This window comes from Zeus faber (assembly GCF_960531495.2).
Source record: "Zeus faber genome assembly, chromosome: 16".
Classification (NCBI taxonomy): Eukaryota; Metazoa; Chordata; class Actinopteri; order Zeiformes; family Zeidae; genus Zeus; species Zeus faber.
In genome coordinates, this window is record NC_137202.1 from 20,712,573 (window position 1) to 20,731,117 (window position 18,545).

General features: G+C 50.7%; 1 protein-coding gene across 1 annotated transcript in view; it reads right to left on the bottom strand.

Moving 5' to 3' along the window:
• Positions 1–337: 337 nt before the first annotated feature.
• The window catches only part of LOC307242088 (AT-rich interactive domain-containing protein 5B-like), a gene marked incomplete at its 5' end in the record, with an annotated part of 69,367 nt that continues 51,159 nt past the window's right edge, over positions 338–18,545 (bottom strand). Inside the window, 6 exons of the mRNA XM_080016423.1 lie at positions 338–4,586; positions 4,816–5,026; positions 12,474–12,571; positions 14,234–14,286; positions 18,097–18,232; positions 18,293–18,400. Coding sequence (XP_079872549.1) covers positions 2,571–4,586; positions 4,816–5,026; positions 12,474–12,571; positions 14,234–14,286; positions 18,097–18,232; positions 18,293–18,400 — 2,622 coding nt within the window. The 3' untranslated portion in view covers positions 338–2,570. The remainder of the gene's footprint in view (positions 4,587–4,815; positions 5,027–12,473; positions 12,572–14,233; positions 14,287–18,096; positions 18,233–18,292; positions 18,401–18,545) is intronic.

Sequence of the window (18,545 nt, forward strand, 5' to 3'; positions counted from 1 at the left end):
CTTCCCTGGCTCCCAGCCCAGAAGTGGCCTGTCGTGAAGATTAGGGCAGGCTGGAATCTCATAGCCAGATAATGGAATTACAATAATAAAGCCCCATTCACACTGCATTTCACTGGAAAGAACAGTACAAGAGCTTGGTGCTTTTTGCCTCTTTTTTTGTTTGTTTTATTTATTTTTTTAAGCGAAAGCCTAATTAAAGCAACGTTTTTTTAGAGAAAACAACTTTTTTTTTTTTGGTCTCCGTATAACAACCAAATGGAATGGTTGTGTTGGGGAGGGGAAAACAAAAATGTTGGAGCTCAGCGAGGTCAGTGCAACACAGCAAAGGAAACGTGTCGATAGTAAAATATTTTAATTAAATATACAGGAGGTTTTATCATACAAAATGTTTTCTTTATTCTTTTTTTCCCCCCTCGCTCGCCAGCTGGGTGATTGGTAAACAGATGGCTATCGTATAAAAAAAACAAAAACAACAACAAAAAAACAACAATTTCAGGATGCACATAATGGAAACAATGTGTGGTAAAAAGCAAAAACAACAATAGTGTATCCTAAGTTTGTTTCAGTCTAGGGACGATGGCTGCGAACAGCGACTAGATTGTGCGGCCGACGTCTTTGACTATCTTTATACTATTTACAGATTATAAGACAGTTTATATGATAACCACAGGGTACTATCTACAGTGCTATGTACACAATAAGACAAGAGCGATTGTTGCCATGGAAATCTATCCCAAATTAACGGTTTTCTTTTTGTACAGCAGGCGACGCCGTTACCTACGCACAGAAATGTACAGTACATCATCAGAAATAAACTCAAAAGCATCCTTAAAAACAGACTGAAAGACTGTCGTAGTGTAATCCATTCTGTTTGCCGCCCCCCCCTCATTTCGGAACACCAGACATGTGCACTCGGTATTATGGGTGGTTGTTTAAAAAAAAAAAAAAAAAAAAATCCAACCAGGTGTTATCCTTCCACCTCGGGGCCACGGCTCACGGTAGGAATTTACATTACGCGGCCGCGGCCGCCTTTTGATCACCGGCGGGGAAAACGGTGAACAGTCGAGCCGGGAGGACAAACACTCGGCTCGGGTCGTGTCAATGATCTCTTAATCTGTTTTCAAGTATTCTACGTTGAGCGGCAGCCTAACACGTCTACGGTTGTACAAGCCAAAATACTGACCTTTGAAAATATGCAAAATACTATTTCTCTAGCCCAGTTAAATTTGTGCCTGGTAGCCAACTGTTTTAATAGGTGTGTGCGTGTGTGTGTGTGTCTGTGTGAAACTGTAATACGGATATTCTTACGCCGCTACAGGAGATAAACCTTAACCACCGGCTCTAATCGAAGGACTGTGAAAAGGCACAGATATTTGCAGAGCAATAGAAACTTTTTACTGCCGACATTCTTACGAGAGCATTAAGGTGGTGTCTCTTCAGGGTGTTCAATGACAGCTTCTACCCACTAACCCGCCCCCGAAAAACAAGCTGCTACAGGCCACTAATTACAAGGGGTTTCAGATTCGGTGTATTTGTGATGTTAAGTGGCATGAAAACTGCTCTTCAATTACCGTAGTAAAAATAGTCATAATAATAATAATAATAATAATTATAATAATAATTATAATAACATTCATTCATGATTGGTCGATAGATTAAATATCTGACTGATTGAAAATAAATCCTTAAGAAAACCTGAATGGGCTGAGTCGCAGGTGAGTCTACAGTACATGCATCGATACAGCACCTCAAAAACGCTGTCAGGCCCAACGTGTGTGTGCTGCAGCACCGCTACGCGTCAACATCCCTTCCACAGAATCGGAATCCGAGTTGTTTTGTTGTTGGTTCTTTTTATTATTTTTTATTTTTTATTTTTGCCGAAACAAAAAAACAAAACAGGCAGCCATTTGCAGCGTGGAGACATGTAAACAGATACAACCATCACCGGGTGGCTGAAGGGTACCAACACGCCGGAACAGCTGCTGGGGCTCCATTTGCGGCGCTTATTTTAAAGGATTTCATGGGCGTCGCTGGGTTACTCATAGTATTTCTTTTTTTTACGCGAGCGGCGAGTCTATTTGTGCCCACAACACAAATGGCTTTTCCCCCCCTGTTGCATTTGACAGCAACGGACCTGACTGATGGCGGACCGATAATGGCAGAACTGATTTGTGGGCACATACACACCAGCATTGTGCAAATAAAGGACACAACCCCAAATACAAGTACAGTGAGTGGTGACGAAATCAAAAACAGTGCAAAATATATAATGAAAAAAATAAAAAGAATGAAAAGAAAACAAAAAAAATCAACTGGAATCTTTAGTCCGCCTGAATGATGAGTTCAATCCACAATCTGACACAGCTTAGGTCAGTGTTTCCATCCTGCCGTAAGCCACTGTTCAAAAGCGACAGAGACACAAAGTCTGAGGAAAAAAAAATGCATGTTTTTGTCTGGGTGGAGGAGAAAAAAATTGAGAGGCGGAGGAAGAAATACTCCACAGCGTTATCACTAGTCTCTTTCTTTCTCTCTAATTCTCTCTCTCTCCACCCCTCTCTCCGTCCTCCGTCCTACAGCCTGGTGCTGGGGTGTACTGAGGAGAGCTGGGGTGGAGGGAGGGTGGAGAGGGGGTACAGGTGGTGCAGCAGGTCCCCGTACAGCGCCGCCCCGCCCGGGTGCCTGTAGTAGTGGTGCGGGCTGGGGCCGGTGGTCATCAGCTGCCGGTGGAACATCATGGAGTGGAAGGCGAGGGGCGGCACGAGGGGGGACACGGCCGTCTGGCTCTTCAGGTACTGGAGTCCCACGTGCTGCAGCGCGTCCTGGTGCCGCGCTGAGACCAGGCTGCCCGGGGGGTACATGCCGGCGTAGAGGGGCGGGGCGTAGGTGGTGGCGGGGTGGCCCTCCGGGAGGTGGTTGTTGAGGTGGACGGCGTGCGCTGGCTCTGCCGCCTTCAGCTCCTCCGGGTCGCCGCGGCGGATGGGGCCGGCCGGGTGCATGGGCGTCACCACGCGGACCTTCCTGTCCGGCGGGCCCTCGCCGTCGGGCTCGCCCAGGCTCCGCTTGGCCGGGTGGCCGGGGCTGGTGCGGGACGTGTCGGGGGAGGATTTGGGTCGGGGAACCGGCTGCGGGGGTTCTTGCGGGCTCTGTTTTGGGGGCGAGATAGTCATGGGAGGGACCCGGCACGCCTTCGGGTGGGAGTCCAAACCCATGATGGGGTACGGGAGGCTGCAGAAGGACGGCTTGGAGAAGGAGGACACCCTCTCGGAGAGAGGTTTGGAAATGGTGAAGTCTCTGGGCTCGTCGTCGGGGTCTCTGCCGTCTCCGTGTCCCGTTTGAGTCCTGTCGCTGTAGTGAGACCTGTAGGCCAGGCCTTCCCGCTCCAGGCCGCCACAAACAAAGCCCTCGTCGCCTTCACCGTCCCTGACGTAATGTCCTCTCCTCTCGCCGTTGGAGAAGCCGGCCATCCTCTCGTGGCTCAGGCAGCTCTCCGTCTGCCTGTAGAGGCTGTGGAGGTGAGGGGAGGAGTAGAGGTCGGCGGTGTAGCTCGGCTGCTGGCCGGGGGGACCCTGGAGGAGCTTCTCTCCGGCGGCCTTCTCCGCCCCCTCCTGGGCTTGGCTCCGGGGAAGGTAGGGCTGCCAGGGCGGAGTGACGTGAGGCTGGAGGAGGTGGCTGGTTCGACAGCCGTAAGTCTCTGAAAACTCCTCGGGAGAGTTCCTCTCCACCGGGCCGCCGCCTCCCTGGTGCGGCGGCTTCGAGCTCTGGGCGTGCTGGATGACCGACGGCCTGAAGACGGTCGCCGTCTCCGGGCCGCCGTCGCTCGCGCACCCCTGCCTCTGTCCAACAACCTCCTCCGCACTGTTCCTCCTCTCCTTCTCCCTGTCTCCAACCGAGACGGCGGGGAAAGAGGGATGAGGAGCAGGGGGAAGTTGGGGAGAGGGCAAGGCGAAGGAAAAAGGATTCGAGTCACACACTTGGGAAAGGAGCTTCTTCTTGGCCAGCGGAGACATAACACCCTGGCTGGCTTTGCAGTAGGCGGCGATCTGCGTCGGGGCCTGCGCCGACTCCTTCTTAAGGACGCCGAGGTCCGGTTTATCCGGGAAGGAATCTGTAACGGAGTCCACGGGCGGCCTCTCCGCCTGCTTGAACATGGGCAACACCTTGCCCACTCTCCCTCCATGACTTTCTATGGAGTCTTTGACCCTGGACGTGGGTTCGGACAGGCCTACATTCCCAGGTTTACCCTGGTCCCAGCGGTGAGGCAGGTAGCTCGGCGGGTTTTTATGAACCAGCGGGACTTCTATCTGCTGTTCGGGGAAGGACCCCTGTCTGTGCATCCATTCCGGTTCGAGACTGGACCCTCTGTGGAGGCATACGCCCGCGTGTACGTCCCTGGCGGAGTCCGTCTCTTTGGGTGAAAGTGCCGACGGTGGCTCCCCCGCCAGCGCCTCCGCCGCCAGTGCCTCCTCCTTTTTCAGGGTAACGTGTAACTCCTCTTCCTCCAGTGCGATGGGGTTGTCCTTGGAAGAGGCCTCCTGCTTCACCTCGGAGGAAGGCTCGCACGCCGTCTCCTCCGACCCGTTGGAGTCCTGGAAGGCGAAAAATGGAAAGTTATTAAAGTTGTTTATCAAGAGAAAGGGCGCCGAGCACCGGCAAATGTTTTCGTAGCGCTCGGCAGGTTTCCACCGTAAATCCAGACAGAAACGATGAGTCGGCAAAGAGCAGAGGCAGAGATTTGAAACGAGATAGAACCCGATGACAAGCTGAGGCGTTTATGAAAAGGCGGAGGCGGTCCGGGCCGACCGACTTGTAACTGACCTGTGATTTCTCGGGGCTTTTCACAGCCTCATTCCTTTCTCTCTTACTCCCCAGCTTGGGATTAGCTGCGGCTTTGGACTTCTTGGCCCCGGCTCCTTTGGCTTTGACCCCGGCGGCCTTGTCCTGGCAGCCGTCCTGCTTCCTGGGCTTGACCAAGGGCAGCGGTTTGTCCTTCTCTCCCTTGAGGTGCCTCTCGTACGGAAGCAGGAGCCTGAGGTACGACCACATACGTGCTGATGAGTTTGGAAGCGTATTAAGGGGTTTCCGAGACAGGAGAGCATTGTGATTTTTTATTTTTTTCATTTTTTTTTTCGCCAGCCAAAGAGAAAAACAAACGGCAACACAAAAACACCGCTTTCCCCCCCGGGGGCACACCACGTATCAAATAAGCGGCCGAGAAACATTTTCCTCATACCTGGCAGGCAAGCGCTACCCTGTTCTAATCAAACTGGCTGAGGGGAAATCCACATTCGTACTTGTGTGTGTGTGTGTGTGTGTGTGTGTGTGTGTGTGTGTGTGTGTGTGTGTGTGTGTGTGTGTGTGTGTGTGTGTGTGTGTGTGTGTGTGTGTGTGTGTGTGTGTGTGTGTGTGTGTGTGTGTGTGTGCGTGCGTGTGTGTGTGTGCGTGCGTGTAACTAAAGTGCGTCCGTTTCCGCCGAGCCGACTTGTTTCGGCGTGCAGGGTCGGAAGCCAGCCGCTCGCTGGCACCCGACCAGGTGGTGGAAGGGGAGTCAAGGCTCGGGCGCGGCGAACCTCGAAACACATTCGTCAGGACGAGCCCCCCTTTAAAAAAACAAACAAACCAACAAAACAAAAAAAAAAATCAACCTCAACCCCGCCCCCGACGGCGGCTACAGCACTGAAATTGTTCCTTCTCGCCGTGGCGGTGGGGGATTGATTTACGGGAGAGGGACGCTGATCAAATCCGCGCTAAGTGACACGGCGCGTTGGGTGGAAAATAACCACGTTGTTTAAAGAAAACTGGCGAGGGAGGGAGGGAGCGAGCGAGGCTCAACTGTTAATGACCTTTTAGTTTTTGTTTTGTTTCGGGTTTTTTTTCTCCCTTCCAGTCAGCGTTGGCGCATCAGGTTTCATAACTACTGGGAACATTCGGGATCTGAAGAAAAACACGACGGAGCGAAAACGCCGTCATTTGAAAAACAAGCGTGGAAAACATCGCGGCGCCCGAGATCGGGAGATGGAAATAGGCACGGCCCCAGAAACAAGAAACATGGGGGAGGGAGAGAGAGGCAGGGAGGGAGGGAGGGAGGAGAGAGAGAGAGAGAGAGAGAGAGAGAGAGAGAGAGAGAGAGAGACGGATTGAAGAAAGAAAACAAAACGCCAACATTCCAAAGTCAAACAAACTCCGCTGAAAAAAAACCCGTCGGTTCCTCCGTCAGATACGATAACAATCGAGAGCCGACGGGCGACGCCGGAGAAGAATCGGGCTCTCCTCCGGTCCGACGACGAGTCGCTTCGTTCGCTTTTTCCTTGTCCCTTTTTTTGTTTTTTTCCCCGGGACGAGGCGGCAAAAAACAAACACGGCATTAAGAGCCGTTTCCAGCGTTCTTCAAAAGGGAGAGAGGGGAAAAAGCCTCAGAGAGTTCAAGAGGCTCTGTGGGTTAGGGTTTTTTTTTTGTTTTTTTTTGTTATTTTTCCCTCTGAATAATAGCGCTGGCGGGGAAAGCGGTAAAACTACATTTCATACAGCTGGTCTGGCACCAGGCCCCCGGCCAAGAAAGGAAATGTACTATTAAATGTGACTTATTGGAAAGGGGGAGAGCGCGGCGCAGTAAAAAAAAAGAAAAGAAAAACGAAAAGGAGAACAGGCGAACGAAAAAGAGAAAGGGAGGAAAACAGAGAGCGTGGAAGGCAAATATTCAGGCAGGGCAAAACAATATTTGGCGTAAAAACAGGACGTAGTAGGAGGGAAAAGGCTTCATCTGGTTAACCCTTAAATTACAGAGGGGGATTTTTTTTTTGATCACCCGGGCAGCTGCTTTATAGATATGAGGTGTCCAACATAAGCTTTTTAGGGTTATAAAAAGCCTTATAAAACACGTGATAATGAGCAGCTGATATGAACCGCCGGGCCTCGGGTTCGATTCCCTCAAACCAGAAGGACGCGCATTCCACGCGCGCGTTGCGCATTTTTTTCTCCTTTTTTTTATTTTTTTGCAAATGTCCGGCCGCGCCGCGAACGGAGCCGAGCGCCAGGAAAGTGTCGTTCCGCGTTTTGTTATCGCCGGGGATCTCTGGGACGGAGATGGACGCCTTGCCCCCGGGTCAACGTTACGGAATGCCAATACGGGACGAGGGCGGGGCCCCTCAGCGCCGGGATAATGAAAGAGCCGGGTGCCGGTGGGAACCGCCGGAGCCTGGAGCGGGTTTGACGTGGAGAAGGCCGAGATTTCAACGGCGGCGGGTGGAACGCAGGGAAGGGGGGGGGCGTGCAAAACAAGCCGCCGCCGCTGTTTTCAGTGAGAACATTGTGGGTATGCAGGTAAATGAATTCCCCTTTTTTAAAGACGTAAAATATATTGTTTCCTCCCTGTTTTTTTTCTCTGACACAGTTGAGATGTTGCCGCGTAAACAACGCAGTGCATTCAACCTACTCACGATCACATAATACTGTAGTGATGATACAATACCGGTTATATAAGCAATATACAGTAATTTCCTTGGCAGCCACAGTACACGAGTTGAAGCCAGATGTAGTTTCTGTTTGCAGCCTGTAGATGGTGTGGATTGCACCCGGAGAGGCCGGGGAGGAAAAGAATTCCTCCAAGGCAGGAGAGGTTACATTTTTTATGAGCTCAATAAATACTTAGCTTCCCTACATACCAATTTATTGCCCCGGCTTTGTTTACGCAGCCACTTTCCACGTTGAAAAGACATTCGAGCGACGGGAAACCCACGGGAGCATTTTCTGAACGTTTATTAAAGAGTTATGGTAGATTTTATCGACCTTAAAAAAAAAAGAAATACTGGGAAAAAAACACACGTTTTCCCATTTAACAGTCTTCTTGTTAAATGCTTATCTGTTGCTGATTCCCTTTAAAAAAAAAAAAAAGTCCAATCTGGTTCAATTTTCAGCCCATGTTGTAAACCAAGCACGCCTGTGCAGTTGAAATAGTGGATTGCACACTAAGCACCTCCCCTTCAAAAAGGCAAGTTGGCAAAAACAAGGTGACTTTACCAGCAATGTGCTGGTCTCATCTAAGTTTTGAGTTACTGGAACGAGCGGCGTTGTCGAATCCAAGAAATGCCTAAGTCACCAAATCAGTGGGAAAAAAAAAAAAAAAAGGCCTGCGGGCTGTTCCATCTCAGCCATCCCCCCCATCCCCCCACCCCCTATCCGTGGTGAGATTAATTTTAAACTTGTGTGAAGATCACAAGGGTTGCTTCATCCTCAGAACATTTTAAAGGAAAAATGTTAAAAGAATCGTCGGACATGCCCCGCGGCTGCGGGACCATTCGGGGCAAAGAAAAAGAGGCTTTCATTCCGAGCCTAGGAGGGGGAAACAAGAAGGAGATAAAAATGGCATCAAATCTATTTCAGAAACAACCGTTATAATTCACTTTTTTTTTGGGATAAAAATAAAAATAAAACGCTTCCTCAATCAGCACACATGTCCAGATATACACAGGGGGGGGTGGAGCGTCGCGCGGAATAAATGCAAAGAAATAAACGGACATTGTTACGGGTTCCCCTTGCTTTGGAAAGATTTGTGGTCCTAAGCCCCTCTTTTGTCCGGATGCCAAACCACTTGAGGTGACCCTCATTCATGCAGTTAAAACAGGAGGGCAGCGCAGGAATGTACCAAAAACTTTAAGTCCTTTGTCGAGTCTGGAAATGCCAGATTTAAAATGACCTCTACTGTTCCCCCCGGGGGGTTTGCTCTCATTAGCTGCCGCGCCTTAGCAGGTGCCATGGAGGGAGACGGTGCGGCGGAAATATTTTTTAAATAACTATTGAGCACAGGCCCAGGTTTAACATCCCGTTTTGTAACCCCCCCCCCCCCCCCCCCCCCCCCGCAACAAAAATGGTGTGTGCACAAAGCTTAATTAATTTAATTTGCTGCAGCGAGCCGGTTATTCATCTGGGCGGCACGAGAATAGACGCCCGCGCGGTCGATTGCCTGTCACACGTCAGCGGGTAGAGAATCAGAATTTGATTAAATTCTACGCATAAAGAGATCAGCTAATATTGTGATTAGCGGGACGGCCACAGAGAGAAAAGCAGAAACAAGAAGGAAAAAAAACAACAAACAAAAAAAAAAACTGCGGCGTTTCATCATCAGATGCTCAATGGAGGGAGCATCGTCCTGGGGAAAGCACGCCGCGCCGCGCCGGTTAAAATAGCCGGCTGCTATTTTAACATTAAAGGGCGCGCGGCGCTCCGGCTGCCAGAGGCAGAGCCGTCGCAGATGGAGATCTGAGGCGGATCTGGCCTCCGCGATAAGTGGAAACGTCGGTCGAAAATTTGTTTTGTAGATACGGGCGACGGGAGGCGACCCGCCCCCAAGCGGACGCGGCACGCCCTCGAACGCCGCGTCCGCGCGACGGCCTCTGACGCGGCCCGATCCGGCGTCCCGCGTCCCGCCCTGGACGTGGCGGAGGGGACGAATTGGAGAGAACGACCCCCTCTGAGGGGGCGCGGAGGGCGGGGCCCGGGGTCGACGAGACGTCCCGTCGGCTCCAATCGGAAAAAGGGCGGCGCGGCGCCGCGAGGGGGAGTGGGCCTTTTTTCTCGCGCGCACTCAGACATCAGATACTTTAGAGATGAAATGATTTCTCTCCAAAACCCCTTCATCTGTTTTCTTGTTCCGCCGGGCCCAAAAAACCTCAGAGTTCTTAAATAGCAAATTATTCTAAATTGCTTCTCTGTTGCCATGGATACCCCCCCTCACCACCAGCCCCCCGCGCAATTACGTTAGAACGCCGGGGCCGTGGAGGGGAGAAGTATTAGAGAAATCGGTAACGTGTGAATATGGAGGGAGATAACGAAATGTGATGTTTCTGTAACAAGAGATCACGTAGGAAAGCAGGGAGATGAAATATGTAGGAGCTGTTAAAAGGCGCTGACCTGTATAATGAAAGAAACAGCGTGAAGCTGCGAGGCGGGGAGCCAGCCGAGGGAGGGCAGGGAGGAAAGGGAGGGAGGGAGGGAGGGAGGGAGGGGGAAGAGGGCAGAGGGAGAGGGTGCAAGCGAGGGAGGGAGGGAGGGAGGGAGGGAGGACGCTAAGGACAGAGAGCAGGAAGAGGAAGAGAGGAGGGAGGGAGGGATGGAGAGGAGAGAAAAGGGGAGAGAGGGAGGACAGCGAGAAGAAAGAGGGAGGGGGAGAGAGGGTAGAGCGAGCGAGGGAGGGAGGGAGAGCGAGGAGAAAGCGGTGCGCCGCAGTCTATTTCAAGGTTATTGATGCCATCTTTTTCATGACCTCATTTTTAATTCAGAGCGCCGGGCCCTGACAGCTAATCTCAGGAAACGGTTTAAATAAATATCATTAAAGCCCCCGCCCCCTTCACCCAAACCACCCCGCTCCCCCCCCCCCCCCCCCCCCCCCCCCCCCCAAATCCCCCAAACCCCCCGGCGGGCGGAGTGACAGGCCTTGTCTCGGACCTTTCCATATCGACGCCGAACCCGAAACCCCCCGCACCACCCAAAACCGGCAAGTTTGAAGACGACGGTTAACGGAGGTTATCGCTCGTTCATCTGAAGCCACGGCCTGTACCAGTGATCTGGGGCGCGGCGAGGGCACGGCGGCGTGATCCTGGACGACCCCAAACCCGCACCCCCCCCCCCCTCGTTCTCCCCGGCAACGACTTCACACGATCCCACCGTCGGGGCGGGGAAGGGATGACGTGTGACATTTCGCGGACATCCCGCGGCATTCCATTAGTGCCAAAGAACACCCCCGTCCAACCCCGAAGCCACTGCGCCCCGGAAAAAACCGCCATCGCCGTTCTCTCTCCGTGCTGTATTGGGTGAATTATATTTTAGTTGCGTCGTCGCGTTGACTAATGACGGGAGCGGGGAGGGAGCGCGCCTCGCAAACAGCCCCATTCATCACGCCGGGAGCAGCGCCGTGTTTGCCGAGTTAATACAATGAAGCTAATTGCCCCGAGAGCCGCCCGAACAACACGGCTCGCCTCCAAAACTCCCAGCCCCCGATGGAGACCCCCACCCTGCTCTGGTTCTCCCTCCCTCTCTCTCTCTCTCTCTCTCTCTCTCTCTCTCTCTCTCTCTCTCTCCTCTCTCGTCCTCTGCAGTGCCTGGATATTATTGATTTGTATTGATTCAGCGTTATTTCCCCTCAGCTGCTCCCCGCCGCCCCGCCCCGGCCCCACCCAGAGCCCCCGTTTGAAAGACCCCAGTCGACGCATCGCAACGTGCCGGCAACGGCGCGGGAATTCTGGCCGGAAAAACAGATTGCAACAGATCCTAAAAAACCCGACTCGGAAAAGGCAATTATTTTTCAAAGGTATATTTGAACCCCTTTCGTCAGGGAGGGGGGTCGACGCCCACACGTATCGATGGTCTCCTCGACGTGGCTCTTTTCGGGGACAACGTGGCCGACGGCAAATTTCATGACGCGCCGCCGCGCCGTTAAACCTGTTTCCTTCACGGTGCCTTACGATATATATATCAGAGCTGCACGTCACATCAAAATCAGATTTGCATTTACAGTGATCCCACAAATCTAGTGTGTAAAAAAAAAAAAAAAAACAAGAAATGGATACAAAAGTGCGGAGGCTGAGGGCGCTTCACTCCTGATGAAGGGAAAATGGACACGAGGCGAAGAAGGGGGCGTCTGCCGACACCCGAGCAGCGGGTTTTATATTATTGTTTGGGTTTTATTTGGTTTATTTTGTTGTGCTGCTGCTTGCAGCGTGAGGCGCTGCGGTCCTCTCATCCGGGGCTTCTGGGATATTGCTTCCTCCGCAGGATCTGCAGGCATCAGCTAATTCTATCCAGGACTCCTCGCCGAGTACTATTCATATCCGGAAGGGAGGCGACGTCCTCAATATCAAAGGTTTTTTATTTTATTATTATTATTTTCTTTTTTAGGAGAAGCGCTCAATCTAGTCCCCCGCTAAAAAAACGAAACGTCAAGACTTTTTCTTTTCCGCGCAATTTCAGTCGTGGATTTTTGACAAATTGATTTAATCCCGTGTCGGGCTTTTCACTGACCCGCAGATGCACCGTCAGGTAGGTGTGTAAGCGTGCGCGCGCGCGTACGTGAGCGGCACTGGCTGAACGCACAGCAGCCCGAGGGCCGTGTGGAGGGCGGGCTACTCGCTTTATGAGTTACAGTTCCCCCAGGACGCCATCCATGTGCTTGCTTCGGTTGCGGGGCCAGACCGGCGGAGCAGCGACCATGACGCGGAGGGTCGGGATGGCGCGGCCGCTGATTTTGTTAATTAGATGCATACATTAGGACATCAGGACCAAACATTTGACGGCGCCGTCCGTGCGCGCGCGTCTCGATTATCCAAAGAGTCCGTCCGGCTCCCCCGTTCAAGATGGCCGGCATTCATAACTTTGAGCCGGCCAGGACGAATCAATCGAGCCCGGCGTGGAAACTGACCCCGCCCCGCCGAGGAGATTGCGCCTGGGGGTGTCATCAGAGTACGGAGGAGCGCGTCGCAACTCACCTCTCGTAGTGTCTGCGCGTGCACGTGGCCGCGCTCGTGCTGCTGGGGTTCCCCCCGAGTTCATCATAGACGTGCTTCCACTGCCGGCGCACCGTGATCTGGAGGAAGGGGGCGGGAGGTCAAAAATGGCGGAAAGGGGGGCAGAGAGAGAGAGGGAGGGGGAGAGAGAGAGAGAGAGAGAGAGAGAGAGAGAGAGAAAGGACAGATTAGTAAAAAGCGGCGCTTTTCCCCGGCAATCTCCCGTTTCCCCGGCTCTCCGGGGCCCGGTGGAGTCGTGGAATTCCAGTAATTGAATCGCGGGGGATCACAAGGCGCTCGGCTCCTCTTACATAAACAATCCTCTTAACATTACTCAGCTGTTGCCGCGGCGGCGAGGCTCGTTTCGGAGAAAGAAACGCAGGCCCGGAAAACCGCACCGGCTTCCCCGGGGGTGGCGGGATCATCAGCTGCCGACATTGGCGGCTTTGAAACGATATGAGCCCTAATTACCCTGAGTCGCGTCGCGATTCGTGGGCCGCCCGCTCGGCTTTACACCAGGGCGGCCGACGCAGGAGTGGGAGAGAACGTATGAAACAGGTAAATAACAGGTAAATAACAGGTAAATACCGCTTTCCTCTTCCTATCCCTGTCCCAGGACTATTATTTCACGGACGAGTTACCTCTCTCTGCCACAAACATGTAGCCTGGCATCTCCAGACCAGTTGACATACGTGTATTAGTCTGGAATCTCTCTGTTCATTTTCCATTTCCAAGGAGAGTTACTCACGTGCGCAGACCAAAATGTCTCTGAACACAATTAGATAGACCTACAACCAATCAGTGCGTTGGGATAGATGTACGGCCAATCAGAGCACTGGATAGAGCTACAATCAATCAGAGCATTGGATAGACCTACGACCAATTAGAGCACTGGATAGACCTACGACCAATTAGAGCACTGGATAGACCTACGACCAATCATAGCACTGCATAGAGCTACATCCAATCAGAGCGCTGGATAGAGCTACAACCAATCAGAGCATTGGATAGACCCACAACCAATCAGAGGACTGGATAGCTCTACAACCAATCAGAGCACTGGATAGAGCTACATCCAATCAGAGCACTGGATAGACCTACAACCAATCAGCGCACTGGATAGATTAAACTTTTACCAAATCCCGTAGAAGTACGGTAAACACAACTTTCTTATCAACAAAATCTTTTTATAGATAAAATAAAGCGTCCAGTTGGTTTAATACTGTCACGGATTCAACAGACCGCTCCACGGCAGAGGCAGCCATCTTGGTAAGGTGCCTCCGCGGCGTCACCCTATCAACCCTGCCCCATACCAGATAAACGGTCGTGATTGGCCTGACCCCCGGCGAGGTCGGGTGGAAACCTGTTGGGACGGGAGGGCGGCCGGACATATTCTGCAGAACCAACAGAACACGAGCTGCAGGTTCGTCTGGTTCCCAGGCCAGACGACACGTGCACTCTCGGTCCACTCTCTCTCCGACATTGGGGGAAAAAATGATTTGACCAATTTCCTTTCCTCCGCCAATGGAGAGCGGGAGGAACATGTGTTTTCCACTCCGGGGCGACTCCGGAAACAACGGCATCATTTTGTTAAATGTGGCTCCTCGACCAAGAACAGAACGGAGGAATGAGAAAATGAGAGGCACAAAGAAAGAGGGGGCTAAGGAAGGGTAGACACTGGAAGGGAGGGAGGGCCGACAAAAAGAAAAAAAGAACATAATGGAACATGTGTGAATACTTACTAACTCATATCCTCCGAGTTTCTGGGCCGCTTGAAACATGGTCCAGAGGTTGACTGTGGACGAGAGGAAGGAAGGAGTCAGTCCAAATGTACAGTCAAAATGTCCGTCTCTGGTGTGGATATCTACAGTGCACACACATACACGACAGCACAACTCATTTTATACCGCGGGTACTGTGTTCTCCCCAGCAGCCTCCGATTGGCCTGGCATTTAGACGTGGAGACCGCCGCCGGTCAAAAAACAAAACACCCTCTCGTTTCGTTTTGCTATTAAAAACAGAGCGCCGGCGACGCAAACGGTCCGTTTTGGGCAGCCCCCAGGTCGCCGCGAATCCTCAAACCGGCTTCGTGAAAAGCCTCAAACAGAGGTTTGTCTCGGAGAAATAATACGCTCTCTCGAACAATGCCGCCGCGTTTTGTTTCTTTTTTACCAGAAGTTTTTTTTTTTTTTGGGGTGGGGGGGGGCTGCGTGCGCAGCAATGACATTTGTATTCGCGTTCTGTAACATCATTGTTTAACATTTTTATATGAAGGCCTATAAATAAGGAAAGGAGGCCGCGCCTGGGGAGAGATCCATCAAAATTCAATCTGTGCGTACACAAAGCCGTGCATTTGTCAAAATGACATTTTCCTATCTCTGCATTTGACGGCATTGATTTTTTTCCCCCCTTTTTTTCCTCCCCCCGCTTCCTCCCGACGCTCCTCTCCGCGACTGTTGTCGACGCCCGGGTGGAATAACAAAGGAGGCTGGGTGGGTCCGCCTGTTTGAACCCGACACTCCGGCGTTATTGTGCCGCGGAAACAGAAAGTCGCTTATTTAACCGGCTCGTTTTTTTTTTTTTTTGTTTTTTTTTTGAGTCGACCGTAATTACCGCCAATCGCGCGCGGGGAACTGGAAAGCCCGCCGGAGATAATGGGAGGGAGAAAATATGCCTTCCCCCCCCCCCCTCTCCGATGTCTTGTTACTCGCAATTTTCGTTTTTCTTCATTTCGGCTGGGGCAATCACCGGCGAGATAAGGATGACAAAACAGGAGCATAACGCCGACACGCGCGCGGCACAGCAATTAGACAACAGGGCCCAGAGAAAGGGACAAATTGAAACTGATGTTCGGAGCCGGGACGTGCGCACACACACACACACACACACACACACACATATACATGCACATTTACCACTTTCAGCGAATCTTTTCATCGACAATCAAGGCCATTAATAATGAAAAATGAGAGCACTACTTCCCGCTCATCTTCCTCCCACCTGATTCAACCCAATGTGCATCTACGTGTGTGTGTGTGTGTGTGCACGCGTGCGTGCGTGCATGCGTGCGTGCGTGCGTGCGTGCGTGCGTGCGTGCGTGCGTGCGTGCGTGCGTGTGTGTGGGTGGTCATGTTTATCGGCCAAATCATGTCCATTAGTTATTATCTTCCTCTGCTGGCGTAGCACACACTGAAACAAATACATTGCTCACAGTGGGGTCATGCAAAACCCAGAACATTTTTTTTCCATGGTGCAATTCAAATAAGTGAAGGAGTGAAGAAATAACCTCAGTTATTGTTAGTTATTGTTTTTTTAGAGGGACGGGGAGAGGGGGGAGGGGCAGAGAATAGAGATTTGTGCTCTGCCAAGTACTGGTTTGTCTTTTAGTTCAACCCTCTGTTTGGATTCAAACAACTTCATGAAAAGATTATTGCTCAAACAGAAAATAAATAAAAATAAATTGATAAATCCCACACAATTTTCAATTTACTTCACAGTGAAACGCGCGCTTTGATCCTCAGATGCATTTCTGGGGGCGGGGGGGGGGGGCTTTTAAAGGTGCGAATATGACTAGAAAAAAAAAGAGAGAGAGAAAAAAAACAAAACTGCGGCCACTGATTATATCTGAGAGTTTGTTGTATTAATTATGTGTTTTTTCCTCCTTAAATGTGCTAATGTGTGCGCCCTGCCAAGGACGGAGTTTACACAGCACGGTTTCCCTCCTTAATGAGGGCCCTGCTTATGATGTCGGCGGGATTGAGATTCAAAGCATGCACTGTATGTAACACAGTCTGCCTCCACTCGCCGCCCCGGCCCGGAGACCGGGGGAACCGAAAAGTTAAAAGCATATTGAGAGCGCTCGCCCCGGTCTCTCCATCACGCTTAATCTCCCTCCAACCACAATGACCTACTTAAGCAACAATTGTTTGACAGCCGAGGTGAGGCCGTTGTGGAAATTCCTCTGCGATGTCAGTTCTTTCGGGGCTGGGCTCCGAGTTTGGATTAATGACTTTTTAAATGTCAACGCAGTGTACGTACTGTACTTACTGATTCGCGCATACACCTATACACATGTATACAAATATACACATACAGTATATGCATATATGCATGCACATATATACATATACAGAGATATACATGTACACATACATATATACATGCACATAGTGTATATACACACATAGATGCACATATGTACACATAGACATGCACATATATACATTTGCAACTTCATACGCACATATATACATGTATGAATATATACATTTATACATGCACATACTGTATACAGTATACACATATATACATATATACACATATACATGCATATATATACATATGCAACTTCATACACACATATATACAGTACATGTTTACATATATACATATATACATGCACATACTGTATATACATACATATATACACATATACATGCACATATATACATATGCAACTTCATACGCACATATATACATGCATAAATATATACATATATACATGCACATAGTGTATACAGTATACACATATATACACATATATACATACGCGACTTCATACACACATATATACATGTATACATATATACATACATACATGCACATACTGTATATACACACACATATATACACATATACATGCACATATATACATATGCAACTTCATACGCACATATATACATGCACATGTGTATATAAATATGCACATATAAACACATATATACAACTACAGTACATACATGGATAAACATACATATGCACACATATAGATACACATATAGACGTATATACACATACATACAAATACACAAATATATACAGATAGATTGAATATTAATATGTATGTGTATTCACATTCGTTTTTTTAGCTGCTACACCTTTCAAAGGATTTATAAGCCCCTAAAGGGATTAACAAGATGATATCTGTCCTGATCTTCCCTTTCCTAAACTATATTTATCTGTAAATTAGGGACAGTATCTCTTCCTCCATCGCCACCGATTAACCCCGGCGCCGTTCCCCAGGATGAACCTGGGAATATGAATGAAAGCCAAGCTACGGAAAGAAAATCCATACCGCGATTCACAGATTGGAAGGGGGATCACGCGCTCTCGAGAACATGCTTCTTTGGTCGTTTGTGGGAGTAAAGCGCCCGACCCATATAAAAAAAAACAAAAAAAAACCCTTGATCTCGAAAAAAACCCGACCAGGAGGGAAGTGGAAGAGGCGACCTCGGAGGACGTTTCTCCGCCCTCACAGAACGACTCTTCCCCTTTTTACTCAAAGTCGACAAAATGTGCCTTCTACACACCGCTGAACGTAATTCATCTCAGTAAAGACAATTCATCCTGTCATGGTTTACTGTGGCGTCAGATTGTATATTTTTTCCCCGCGGTGTTTGGGCCGTTTGGGCAGCGCGCCGACAGTGTTTGGCCGCCGCCTTCATTTCCTCTCCGCGAGCCCCTGCTCAAATTCCTGTCGGCTCGGCCTGCCCTCGATTGCGGCGCAGAGCCACCGGTCACGGGGTTAGAACAACCCGAAATCAAAACCGAAATCAAACCCCGAAATTAAACCCTCGGCCCGGGAAGCCAGAGCCAGGCCACTCACTCTGTTTGAAGCCCAGGAAGGGGATCCTCTCGATGGGCGTGTCGCGCTCTTTCATGTACTTGTACAGCTCCACCAGGAAGCTCTGCTCCTCCTCCCGGCTCTCTGCCGACGTTTCCTCCTCTTCCTGCTCTTCTTCTTTTCTCTCTTTCTTCCTCTCCTCCTCCTCCTCCTCCTCCCCCTCCCGCTTGGCCCGGACCTTGGCCCTCTCCCTCTTCCTCTCCCTCTCCTCCGCTGAGGACTTCCGGCCGAGGCCGCGGTGGGCCTTGGACCGGGCCGCCGGGCTGAGTTTGCCGTTGTGTTTGAGCTGCGAGGGGGAGGGAGAAGAATCAGTGGAGGTCCCCGACCCGGGAGGGCGGAGACGGAAGCCGCGCCGTCGCAGCTCCGGCTGGGATCATTTGATTAGGATCGCAAGGCGAATTTTTGCTAAATCCACAGAGTCAGCCGGCCAT